This window comes from Uloborus diversus, chromosome 7 (assembly GCF_026930045.1).
Source record: "Uloborus diversus isolate 005 chromosome 7, Udiv.v.3.1, whole genome shotgun sequence".
Lineage (NCBI taxonomy): Eukaryota > Metazoa > Arthropoda > Arachnida > Araneae > Uloboridae > Uloborus > Uloborus diversus.
The window spans coordinates 119,535,489-119,549,443 of NC_072737.1; the positions used below are offsets into that span (position 1 = coordinate 119,535,489).

Below are 13,955 nucleotides of genomic sequence, written 5' to 3' on the forward strand. Positions count from 1 at the left end.
GTCGCTTTCGGCAACAAAAAAAAATTAAAATTAACCTGTGTGGGTATGTGTGTGTGTGTTTTTTTTTTTTTTTTTTTTTTTAATAAAGCTTAAAAGCACTGGACTTTGTTGTTCGGTAAATTGATGTTTTTCGGTAGAGCGTTTTGCTCTAAACTATCTGAACTTCGGGCAAGCTCGGGCTGTCCGACATAATAGAAAATTTACATTAATATTATGCATTACATGTACTCATAACATACAACAGATAACACACGTAATAAAATAAATACAGTGGGAATGCTACTTGGTGTTTCGACTCCTTTATGCAGGCTACAGTTATTATTCAGATAAGTTGACTGTTCAACGAAGGGTGTTCTTCCTTTTTTTTAAAGCTTTGACTTCGTTAAGACCACTAAGCATAATGGAAGCATAAAAAAGTATCAGATTTACCTCAAGGGAATCCTTTTTGTGCAGAAAAACACTTTCATTGTATGCTGAAATGTAGATTTTTCTAATAGCACTCTTCGACCTTTTGTACAAATGAAAAAATAATACGCGAAATTGAAACTACGAGTTTCACCCAGTAAACCTTTAATTATTTATTCGAATACGATATAAAACATTAAAATTATTATCAACTTCATTAGTAAGAAATCATTTTTTACTCTTCTGCTTTCGGCTGAAAAAAAAATTGCATTTCGTCTATGTTCGAAAAATTACACTTAAAAAAAGGACTCAGTTCAACTGGTTTTGGTTTTGAATTTTAAGTGTTCGATTAAAAGAAAAACATGTGCGAGCATTTAAGCCTTAACGGTTAAAGCAGCCTGCTATGGGAAATTGTTCAATATTCAAAAATAAAAACACTTATTTTCAATCGAATTTATTACTTCTCTAGAATGTTTGTTTCAATCGCTACGTGAGATCTTTCTCATTCTTTAATCAAATTCCATGTTTTACGAATAATTTTAAATCGTATCATGCTGGCTAATGGCAAAACTTAGACGCATGATCTTAATTTTTTTCGGCAAAAAAGCTTTTTCGCTGTTTTTTATTACGCATTCCTTCAATGAATAGCATTCGAAAAGGAAGGCGCAATTGCTAGGTTTGTTGGAGTGTCGTCCTGTTAATCAGAATGGCGCCAGTTCGAATCCGTGTCAATAAATATCTCTTTAATGTTTCTTTCTTTTACGTCATATGCTCACATGGGCAGGACTGTATTTGCCACAACCTGTTTTTTCACATGCAAAATTACTGCTTTTTCACGAGTCACTCAGCTGCACTTTTAATGATATTTATGTTTGCATTGAAAATACGTACAACCAAAAGGTGAGCGATGATCAAATCATCACAACGTTATATTTAACGAGGTTTTCTTACTGATGGCTTCAAATTACATGCCTTCTCTCGTGCGCTTACTTTTTTCCGTTTACTTTTTTTCGGTTCTTCTTCATCATGTTCTTTCTTTGAAATTTTTAAAGAGGGAATTGCTTTATGAAACGATTCGAAGCACAGTGCGGAGTTTCGCACGGGTCGACTAGTTATTATTATTAATAGTAGTAGTATTATAACTATTACTTTTATTGTATTATTATTATTATTATTATCAATATTATTATAACATTTCTTCTTCTTCTTCTCGTTATTGTTATTATTGTTATTGATATTACTTTCATTATTATTTTTTTTACTGTTAATACTACTATTATCATCATTATTGTTATGATTGTTGTTATTATAACTGTTACTCTTATTATGGTTATTATTGTCATCATATTATAACTTTTCTTCTTCTTCTTCTTCTTATTATTATTACTATTATAATATTAATAATAATAATAATAATAATTATTATTATTATTAGTAGTAGTAGTAGTAGTAGTAGTAGTATTGTTATGGTTATTGTTATCATCATCCCGATTATTATTATTATAACTATTATTTATTATTATTTTATTATTATTAATTGTTCGGAGACTGAGCAGTCATTTTTCGTCGAACTCATTTTAAAAAACTGAATTATACGGAGCAATAAAGCTTCCCATTCGTATTCCATATTTTACCACTTTTTCTGACCATTTTCAAAGACTCACAGATTTTTTTCAACTGCTGAAATTGTAGCAGTCGTTTCTGAAACATCGGTTATAACTCCTGAAAAAAAACTCTTCCGTGTAGGAAAAGACTACAGGATTTCCTTCTCTTCTCCCGATGGCTTTCTAAGATGGTTTTAGTGTGTATTTCTTCTTTGCTCTCATGTTTAGATTCGTCTTCACTGTCAAGTAGAATCTCCCCCGTGTTTCAGTCAGAACCGTCTTCGTAACGATACACCCGTTATCCAGTCTTTTTCTTACGACGTTGAACGTTTGCTAGTTCCGCTTTTTCATTTGCGTCTCGTTTTTTTTATTCTTGGCAGCAGTGGTGTCGACCTAGGGGGGAGGGTGTCATAGCACAGACTGCGCCATTGAAATTTTAAGGGGGGGGGGTTGAGGGATATCTTTCACTTTTTGGAAGGGGACTCTTACTTTGAGGGGGGGTCTTTGTGATATTTAGGGGGTGCGCCCTTGCTCTTAGGGGGGTGAGCACCATTGCTCGACAGCACGTTTCACAATTCTCTTTTCTTATTATTTCTTTTTTGCTAATTTCTTTCTTAAATTTTCTTGGCGCAGCTGTTCTGAGACGATGGACAGTATTTTTTCCTTCCTTTGTCTTTTTTTTCCCCGATACCTTCTAAAAATGTTCTTTTGCTATAGGCATCTAAAATATGAAAGAGGGAATAATTCAGTAGTTGACGCATTGTAACTTTAGTAGTTGACACCCCTGTCATTTATTGGATTAGAACCGAGCAATTGGTAAGTGTGGGGGGTCTCTGAGGGTGTCAAACTTCAAATTATTAGATTAGATTGTTCAAAAATGATTTAGAGGTTATAACACAAGATTTCAGGCTGTAAACATCTAAATAACGCTTAAAGAAGGCAGTATTATGAATTAGATAAAAATGGAACAACGTTTAAAAGCACAAAAAGGATAAAAAGTTTTTAAAAAGGCAGATATGTTTCGGAGGCAATAGCCTCCTTCCTCATTGCGAAATGAACAAATGGATGAATCAAGGTCAAGGGAGAGTTTAAATGCGTAACCGGAAAAACATTGACCAATCAGCTATTAGCGAGTGCTGAGGCAAAATATGACGTATTCTAACATGTAAGATTGAATGATCGGAGAAAAATGCGGAACAGCAAAAGACTCATTGCAAAGATTATTTAAGTTTTTATGAAAGTAAAAGGATTCCAGAAAATCTAATTCACCTACTGTTGTAGGTCTGCAAATGATCTTGGCTTCCGAAAAGAGAAAATTGCGCCCTGTGTCCCAACAATGTTTAGCAATTGAAGATTTGTTCAGTTCATGTTTTTTAACGTGGTTTTCATGTTCTTTCAAACGAAATTTCTTTGCAATGAGTCTTTTGCTGTTCCGCATTTTTCTCCGATCTTATTCAATCTTACATGTTAGAATACGTCATATTTTGCCTCAGCACTCGCTGATAGCTGATTGGTCAATGTTTTTCCGGTTACAAATTATCCTCTTCAGGTCATCGACAGGGCTTTTTGCAAACTTTCAACCCGGAATAAAACCTCCAACATACGTAGTTTTTCTTCTACAAATTTTGTGGTTTTACCGTTTTATCCACACATTTCTTTTCGTATTTCTAGAATTCTCAGTAAATTTGACTTTTGCGTAATTTACAGACCCATAAATAAACTTTCTTATTCCAAACTGAAGGACCCAATCCAACCACTTGATCAGTTGGGCATATATCACATTCCTTGTCAATGTAATATCGGTTACGTGGGACAGACAAGGCGTTCACTTAAATTTCGTTTGAAAGAACATGAAAACCACGTTAAAAAACATGAACTGAACAAATCTTCATTTGCTAAACATTATTGGGACACAGGGCACAATTTTCTCTTTTCGGAAGCCAAGATTATTTGCAGACCTACAACAGTAGGTGAATTAGATTTTCTGGAGTCCTTTTACATTCATAAAAACTTAAATAATCTTTGCAATGAGTCTTTTGCTGTTCCGCATTTTTCTCCGATCATTCAATCTTACATGTTAGAATACGTCATATTTTGCCTCAGCACTCGCTAATAGCTGATTGGTCAATGTTTTCCGGTTACGCATTTAAACTCTCCCTTGACCTTGATTCATCCATTTGTTCATTTCGCAATGAGGAAGGAGGCTATTGCCTCTGAAACATGTCAGCGTTTTTAAAAACTTTTTATCCTTTTTGTGCTTTTAAACGTTGTTCCATTTTTATCTAATTTACCTTGCACAAAGTTATCGCTTTTCAATCAGTATTATGAATTATTATATTGCTACAGAAGTTCATTTAGGAGGAGGCAATTGACTTCCCCTCTCCCCTTGCTTTAAGAAATTTAAACACAGTGAAACCTCAATTTTACGTTTCGCAAAGGGCCGGGTTAAAAAACGCAAAATACGGGAAATGCAAACATCAAATAGAAAAAAACTAACTTTTGTTATCTCTTTCGAAAGGGATAGTATGCATTTTTTACGAAAAGAACATTATTATGCATACCATTTTCGATCAATTTGATACATTTAGTTGAAAGTCCGGACGTTTAGATTCAAAATAGTCCGTAATGGTGGATTTTATTATGGTAATTGTGGATATTTTAGTCATTCAGTTCAAACTAAATGCAGCATCTTCCAGAATTGAAATGCTCTGTAAGCTTTTTGGTTTTCTTCTGGTCTTTATGAGAAAGAAAGTTGCCTTTCACTGTTGGGACGGGCCTGATGCACTCTTTGTTTGACAATGTTGCAGAACATTTCTTCGTGTATTTCTCTGGCAATTCCAAAAAATAAAAAAAAAGTTCAATTTGGAAATTTTCAACACGTAGTGTAGCTTCCACGATGTAAAAACAATGTTTCTAAATGTAGCTTGTAAAGCACATGTTTCTATTTCTTACAGATCTGAATGCAATAAAGAAAATCAAGCGCCTGAAATTCCTTCCAATCGAGCAGAGCAGAAACAAAAGACCGAGGATTTAACGCTATCGTCCGAAACGACTACCAAAGTAAGTATATGAATATTGAGTAAAAATGACATTTCTAAAGCAATTCAAAAGATTATTATCTAACTGTAACTTAGGAATAGAATTTGTACTTATGACACCCCCTCCCTCTTGTGTGTCAATTTTGTTTTATTGTTAATTTTGCCTAATATGTAGGACTGAGAAACACGGTTTGTTTACAGTTTTGTGTTTAAAATTCTTACTGTTTACTTCCTTTATTTATTTTTTTTTTTTGTTTTAAATCCTTGCACAGTTACACAAGGTGTTTCATTACAAAGAAAATTTATATTAAAAAAAAGAATAATTTAAGATTTATACATATACATATATATTTTTTTTTTATCCTTATCACGTCAAGTATCAATTGATATAATCGATACAGTCAATAGGTAGTGGGAAACGAGTTTGCTTACAAAAACTGATATATATATATATATATATATATATATATATATATATATATATATATATATATATATATATATATATATATATATATATATATATATATATATTAGGGTGGTCCTTATTTTCGAAGTTGTAGATATTTTACACGACGCCCCCTCAATTTGTTCCATTATACAAATAAATGATCCATGCAAAATTTTAAGCCAATCCATGAATATTAACACGTGCCCCTAGGGCCCCCTTTTTTAAGTTTTAAAGAAAAAATTGCGGATTTTCTCATTTTTATGTAAAAATATTCCTAGGTTTCATATTTAAAGTAATTTTGAACCTCAATAGATGTTGCTACTTCCAGACCAACCATTTTCTCACTTTCATTCTGTAAAATTTTACATATTGCATAGGGTACATGTACACCAATGGCCTTGGGAGAGGCATACCGCTGTTCGCGCTCGTTTCAAACCAAGCGACAGGGGAACATTTCTTTCCACCAAGATGGACACAAGGGATTCTAAAGGCCATTAATGAATGATTTTTGACAACAACAAATTGCCTCCTCCAGGCTTTGGGGGTGTTGATTTAGAAAATTTTCTGTGTATGTAATAGGTGCGGCAAATAGGGTCACTAGGTTTCCCTGCTATGAATATAAGTAATGAAAATTATATTTTAATTCGCTGTTCTTTAGTTATATACTTAAATGTTTATGCATTCTTATAATTAAAATTTTGAAAAATCCTCGACTACCTTACCATAAAAATAAACTTTATTTTCCATATCTAAAATATAAATTTAAAAAAAAATCCAGATCGGAATAATGTAAAAATCTATACTTTAAACTATCTTCTATTTCAGTACATAGTCTTTTATTATCATCAAATTCCTCTTGCAATTCACAAGATTTAGAAACCGAAAAGGGTATCTATCCTAACCTGTTGAACCTTTTTTCTATACCCGGTCTACCACAACGCAAAAAACTTGACAATTATTGAGATCTGCTCGCATTTCATCAATGTTAGACAAATGCTATATTAGGGACAAAGATGCTGCTCATTTATTAACAGCCAATGTAGATGCAGTAAATTTAAATCCAAATAACCTTATGATCAATCATACATCCCTTAAGAGAGCAAGAGAAAATCTTCGAGAGGTAAAATCAGATTTCATGAATTTAAATTTAGATTTTTTAGTTATTCCCTGGGATACAAAGCTACATCCAGATGTAACTGGAAAAAAACGCCGATAGGCTTACCATGATAGCTTCAAGTGCCAATGTTGAACAGCTACTTAGAATTTCTGAGACATTTCTTCAGTTGTATATGATATTTTATATGATTGCTCTTTATTGCTAACTGTTCAAGCTGTAGTGTTTTATACAGCGGCTTACAATACCGGCCGTATAAATTGTGCATGTAACGTTTTAGAGCAAAAGCTGAACGGTGATGTATTGCATTTGTATTGCTATCATCATGCACTCGAAATCGTACTGCAGAGTGTCTTTAAAGAAATTCTTGCCTTTCTTAGTTCTAGACTCGATATTCTATTATTTAAGCGCTTCAAAATTCAAAAATTACCCATACCACTTGAATTCTAAAAGAAGAATTTGATGACATATTATTGTTCATAGAAAGCGGAATTAAGAAATATTACAGAGAATTATCATACCGTGTAATAATATTTCTTGGTGAAGTCCTCCCTCCTACAGGGATATATTTTCGTCAACCTGGAGCTTATCTGTGAGCCAGAGGGGTGGCAAAAGGAATTTCTTGTTTGAAAATTGATATATTTAGGAGGCAAATTAAATTGACACTACATGAAGAGATTGCCCGTAAATGCTGTTTAACAGTTAAATGTTGTATGAAGATATAGTTTTTCGCAGCAACCCATTCTAGACCTTTTAAATTAATATAAAGTCTAGTGTCTAAAAAACCTGCAGCGTACAAAATTATGACAAACATGCAGCAGAAGCAGTGATTGAAAGATTCATAAATCACTTATGGTACTTAGGGGATGAACTAGTAGCTTTGTCCGTATTGGATGAAGGAATTAACATTGAAGAAAGGAAAAGACTACTTCTAAAAAATGCTTGCTGAATAAGAAGATTTGTGTCTGATGACTGTATAAAAAATTTCAAATAACAGTAGATGATTTGGAATACTTTCTTAGTAAAGATCTTCCTCTTTATAGAATCAATTACAAATCAATAAAACTGTTTGATAAGTTACAAACACCAAAAGATGTTTTCCTATTTGATCCTGATTCATGGCAAAATGAAGAAAGCTATTTAAAGGGAAGAGATATCGTTAAAATGCTGAAAGTTGTGAATGATACAACTGAAAGAGGAGCACAATTATACGAAGAATTTCACAATCAATTTACCAAATATGAGTCACAAAAGCAGTTTAGTATTTTACAGACACTCCAAGACTATCGAAAAAAAATGCACATGATTGAGATACATTGAGAAAAGCGTACGATTAAGGTCAAATTTCTGAAGCAATATTTCATTCTTATTCAGTGTACAATCTTTAGACGATATGAAGTAATTAAAAAGATTAATTTTAGTGCTACCTCGCTGTAAAAATATTTTGCAAACGTAGGAGAAACGATGTACGGGGTAGGAAATATTAGGGTACATATAGGTAATAAAACTCGAAGATTTGTGGGAAAATTATCAAAAGTGTTAAAGTTCACCGTCCTAGGGGCACGTGTTATTATTAACCGATCGAGTTCAAATTTTGCACTGATTACTTTTTATTATAGTATCACAAAACTAGGGGGCGTCACTTGTTGAATTCCGAAATTTCTTTTTTCCCATATAAATAAGGACCACCCTAATATATATATATATATATATATATATATATATATATATATAGTACATATTAGTCTCAGTATTAGAAAACAAGTTTTCCTACCGAATTTTGCCGAGTGAAGGTAATTTTACCGAATATAACAGGGGCGCCCGCGATCCTTTTTTGACTGGGCCTAGAACAGGGTAGAAGCGAAAACTTCTAATCGATGGTTGCTTTTCGCCGAACTTGATGTTTACGTTGTCTCGTATCGTTTGCTCAAACGTTAGCGATTTGTTTGATATTTACGTTTGCGTTCGACAAACTCTTATTTATAATTCAATCATGATTGATGTATATTTATTTGCTTATTAAGAGTTAAAACTGCTTTTTTGCTATAAAAATTGCTATCAAGAGGTTAAATTAAAAGCACTTACTTATAAAAAAAATATTCTTCAACTATTCTTAAGAAGAATATTACTGTGAAAGAACAAAAATAGTTATAGTTTAATATATGTAAAACTGCCAGTGCCAAATCAGCCATCTGATTTTTTCAAAACCAGTTTTTACCAAGAAGCATCAAGTGGAGGTGTGGTTTGACTTAGCGTCGCAAATAATGTCATTTTTTTCCTTTTTTTTTTCTTCCTTTTCTTTCTATTTTATATGTTAGAACTTTAAGTTCTTCTAAATTGAGAATAATTAAAACGTATCTGTTAGTAATAATAGCTTGTTTTGAAGATTACTGCTAAGATGCATTAATGTATTAAAACTTCCTTTTTTTTTTTTTTTTTGCCTATCCTTAATTTAGCATTACTATTTTTTAGTTTCGAATAATTGTTTAAAAATACGATAATGCAAAGAGATATGAATTTTTTACTGTGTTCTTTCTTTGTTCTGTTGCATGTTTCACATTCCTGTAATGAGGAATTTTATCCAATAAGTATTTTTTCAGCATTGTTCTTATTGTTCTAGTATTTTCTGAGTGGAGAAAATTTAAATCGCTTGATAAATAAATTGAAACATTTTTAAAACTTGCCACAAATATTTTCACAATATCTGAATCTGGATAAGTCAGTTTACTTCTACCTATATCCAGCAATTTTTGTTTTTGTCATAAAATTTTCTATTTCAAATAAAACCTCCTGCTAATAAGTTTAACCTTGATGTGAAATAAAATTACAGACATTACAGTGCAGTGATTGAACTCTGCACTGTAAATGAGGTTTTAATTTTTGAACAGCGTATCCAGAAAGCTAAACATAGAGAGGTATTGAATTTTCTACAGTCATGTAATAAAAGTCAACACCTTTTATATAAACTTCAATCATATCTATTGGTGTTTCTTCTTCAGAAAACTCAGGTAAAAATCTGTCAAATGAAAAGCACCACATTCTTTTGTATGCAAATTCAGTAAGTTGTTTATTCTCTCTTTCGTTTTCAGTTTGCAATACTTACTGTACATATATATTATAGTTTACACCACATAACTGGTGATATTTACGAAATTCGTCTTTCAGGGGTTAGTTTGGTACTTTCCAGTTAAAACACAATTATCGGAGAATAACGTCAGTTGATTGATTATTATTTTTCTGATAGTTTTTGTGGTATGTTCAAACGAACAAAACGTTTCCGATATCAGTTTCCCAAGTTTCATTTTCTGTCCTGCATGGAATCGTAACCCTTTTCCGTTCACTGACCCATTCTATATCTTTTTACAAAAAAAAAAATCAATCTCTCATCTGAAATAAGCTTAAAAGGTTTTTAATGCCATCCAATTGTTCATAGCTTTTGTGACAATTTTTCACATTCATAATGCTCCACCATTTGTTAATTATTTGGATGAACTCTATCGTTCCTTTATATGCAGAGTCATTTTACGTTTTGAAAGCTTGGGCATTCGTCATGTCAAAAACTTTCGAACATTAACGTACATTTTGACGCTCAACATTGGTTAGGTGTATCACAGATTTAGACTCTTCTCTGTCTAATTTTCTCTGATGAACTAAGAAAGAATGATTAACCTCGCTAAATACTCACTTGAATATCAATATCAAGGGACTTAGTTCTGCATTCGTAACCCAGGAGAAAAAATGATTTAAAATGAAATTTTACAACTTGAAATGCCGAAACACATGCGATGAGTAATCAGTGAAGAAACAAATTTTCCCCCATCGCTTAGCTCAGGGGTTGAATGGCGGCGGTGTTGCTTGTTCCGGACCCACTCAGAGAGAAACATCGCGGAGGCCCCGATATAACTCCAAATTTCGAACGATAATAATTTTTTTCCGAACAGAGCTCTAAATTTTTCCTCCTCATCATAATTTTGCCAAATAAGGAAATTTTCGTAGATCATGGTGACCTCCCGTGACTATCCATCGGGACGCCCCTATATCCGAGATTTAAAAAAAAAAAAAAACTGGTCGTAAATTTTTATTTTCACTTTCTCTTAACAATCCATGTTTATGAACTGTAATCAAGTATTGTAATTTATCTAATTACCTTTCTTAGATTTTTTTTTCTTCTTACACTTATATTTCACCTTTTTGTACATCTCTTTCAGTTTTAATGATGTAAAAAAAAGGTGGGGATGGGGTTAAAATATAGAAATTTTAATCTTCTGATGATAAGTTTCCTCATCTTTTATAAAAAACAAATTTCTCATTCATCACATTTTTTCCCCATAGTTTAACGCTACTTTAAATCGCAGGATAGCTCCGAACAGAGGCTAATAGATTTCTTTTAAGATTATTTTAAATTGTCATTACTAAATTTTCGATAACTGTGCAGGTACATTTTAGAAGTTTTTTCAGTTGTATACACAATAAGCGCAATTACACTATAAAAAATATGGGACGGGCAGTTAAAAATAGAGAAATTGTGGTTCGAAGTTACGCTAAAAGGTCATCGTACCGGAACTTAAAAAAAGATCTGTCTGCATTTCCAACGTTTAAAAGACTTGGCACGAAAAGCGATGAGCTTTTCTCTAATTAGCAAACTCTGGTAACACCTGTTGTGTTTTTCATCTTTACAAATGAAGTGCACTGATTATTTTTGTAAGATTATCGTGTTATTGGGGCGTCTTTGCTTTCTAATTATTTGAATCGGGTTATTTCTTACCTGAATTAACGAAAAATTATTTTACCGGCTAAATAATGTGTATGCTTAAACTCAATTTCAGCAATTATTAATCTTATCCATCTTCATGCAGGGGTTACAATCCCCCCTTAAGTTTAATGGCGCAAATTCTACCCCAATTTTTTTTCTCAACCCCTCTTTCCCCCTTTTTTATTTTTTTATTTTCTAGCTCTTTTTTTTAAATTTCACGTTTTTTAAAAATATGTTTTATTTATTTATATTTTTAAATATTTTTTATTTATTTATTTTTTATTATTATTATCATTATTATTATTTTATTAGAAAGGTTCTGTGCTACGAGAATGACACATACACTCACACAACCCTAGATGAATTAAGATGAAATGAAATATAAAGAGAATAAAACAAAAGAATTAACTTAAATCCAAAATAAATAACTAAATAAATTTAAAAAATCCCTCTCAATAAAAAAGTTGATGGCGCAACTTGCGCCATAGTCCCCCCTTGGGGGCACCCCTGTTGTCATGAGCTGTAAGAAAGCTTGAAAAAAAATAAAAATTGCATAATGACATATTGTTAAAACGTTATGTCACGTTGTTTATATCATTAAAAGTTCGTTTGAAACTAAACGAGTTTACTTTTCCATGTACCAGCATCGATTCTCTCTCTCTCTCTCTCTCTCTCTCGCTCCATTTTTCAAATTCTCAAAATTATTTTCAACCGGTATTAAAAGCTTTTAAAAGTTAAACGTGCAGCTCTTTTGTAAAAAAGAAAACAATTAGCTATTAAAAAAAGAGTGGTTTTAAGAAACTCTCTCAGAAGTGCACTTTAATTCAGCCCCACCTTTATAATTATTTTTCTTGTGCAGTAGTCTGTTGCAACGCCTTTGTCGTATGCGCCAAAAAAACAAAAAGAAAAATAATCCACGTCAGCAAAAACTTCCAGGTCAAACTTTTAAATTGGACTTAAAACTTCGTATGCAACTTATTTCTTTACCTTGGATGCTTGGATCTTCGTACAACATGAAATGTTTTTGAGAGCATTTAATTGTGACATATCCAAAACAAAAAACCTGTATTTTTTATTTTTTTTCGGATGTTTTTTTTTTTAATTTTAAAATTAGAATCTAGCATTGAATCGGGAGCAGCAACATCAGTTATTTCTCTTCTTAAGGGGGAATCATTGCTGTTGCAATAATTCCCCCCCTAAATTATTTCGACAGCAATTATTACAGTAGTATGAATAATGAAGTGGTGTGCAAGGGTGAGGCACACTACTTCATTATTTCATTTTTAACAGCAGTGCGAAGTCACAAACTGATAGTGACGGTGCTTTGTTGTTGTTTCTTCTTACCTGAAGGCCGTCATTTAGGCTAAGTTCGGATACACCTCACCGGTCACACCGCGCGGTTGGTCAAGTTGCGGTAATGACATCACTGGATTTTTTCTGATGGTGCGGTTTGTATCTCCGAACGTTTGCGGTGGCATCGTGCGACCCACGGCGAATTTCCGAACTTACCCTTAGAGACTGAATTTAAGTAGTTGATCTTTTTTCTCTAATAGACAACAAACGAACAAGAAGGTTTTGCGCATCCAGTCAGCTACTCTTCTTCCCAGCCACCATGATCCAGATCCACTCGAGAACTTTAGCAGCAGCCCCAAACGGGCTGAGGAGAAGACGACGTTTGAACAGGAGTCAGCTCAACCTTTCGCTCCATTTCGAGATCTCGAAGAATCTCTCAAGATGGAAAAGACCTCAGCAAAAGAAGGAAGGCAAAAGGTGTGAGAGAACACTTACTGTTATACATATTAATGTAATACGCTCCTAACATCTCCAGAAATCATATAAAACTGCGTTTTATGAGCAACAGTTTCGAAAAATTTCCGAGGGAGCACCTCTTGTTCTTAACATAATCGAAAAGGATCTAAAGTAGCGTTTCTGGAGTTTCAATTTCAGAAGAATAGAGGCTGGTGAAACCCCAAAATTACTCTGCAAAAAACAGTGTAATTCGGCGACGAGCAAGATGCAGAATTCCCCAAAATATAGGTACATATAAAATTCAACTTCAATAGAAAATATTAGCATTCATGTATAGTATAGATAGTAATCAAGATTATTAATTCGAAATGTTCAATTGGCTTATCTACAATTAAGAAAGGAAGTCATTTACTTAGTTGTCCTAGCTCTAAGTGCAGTCTTATCGAATTTCTTTCTCTGTCCTTTTCGGCCAGCCTTCTTTTTTCTAACAACCCTTTGTTGACCAAGGCCGTCTGCAGAAATGTCCCTCCATTCTGCTCTTTCTCTTTTCTAGGGTCTGCCAGTTAATCACTCTATAGTGCTTTAATAATTCCTAATGATGCAGTTAACCCACCTTACCCAAGTAGCACACTTCGTTTCATAAACGTTTTGAGATGTTTTTCAATGCTTTGACAACCACCTAGATTGCAAAAACACATAATTTGAAGTCAAGTTGTGTTTCCTTATATTATATACAAATTTATAGGGTGCAGTGAAACTCTGTTATAACACCACTCAAGGACCCAAAATTGTTTAGGGACCTTTACGATCAATTTCGCATTTCATGGGTGAACTAATTGAC

At 33.0% G+C, this 13,955-nt stretch overlaps 1 protein-coding gene across 4 annotated transcripts in view; it reads left to right on the plus strand.

The window, feature by feature from the left end:
• The window catches only part of LOC129226583 (synaptopodin 2-like protein), a 178,717-nt gene that overhangs the window by 70,327 nt on the left and 94,435 nt on the right, over window positions 1-13,955 (plus strand). For all 4 annotated transcript variants that reach the window (XM_054861206.1, XM_054861202.1, XM_054861205.1 and 1 more), the window contains one exon: window positions 4,964-5,069. In XM_054861206.1, coding sequence (XP_054717181.1) covers window positions 4,964-5,069 — 106 coding nt within the window. The remainder of the gene's footprint in view (window positions 1-4,963; window positions 5,070-13,955) is intronic.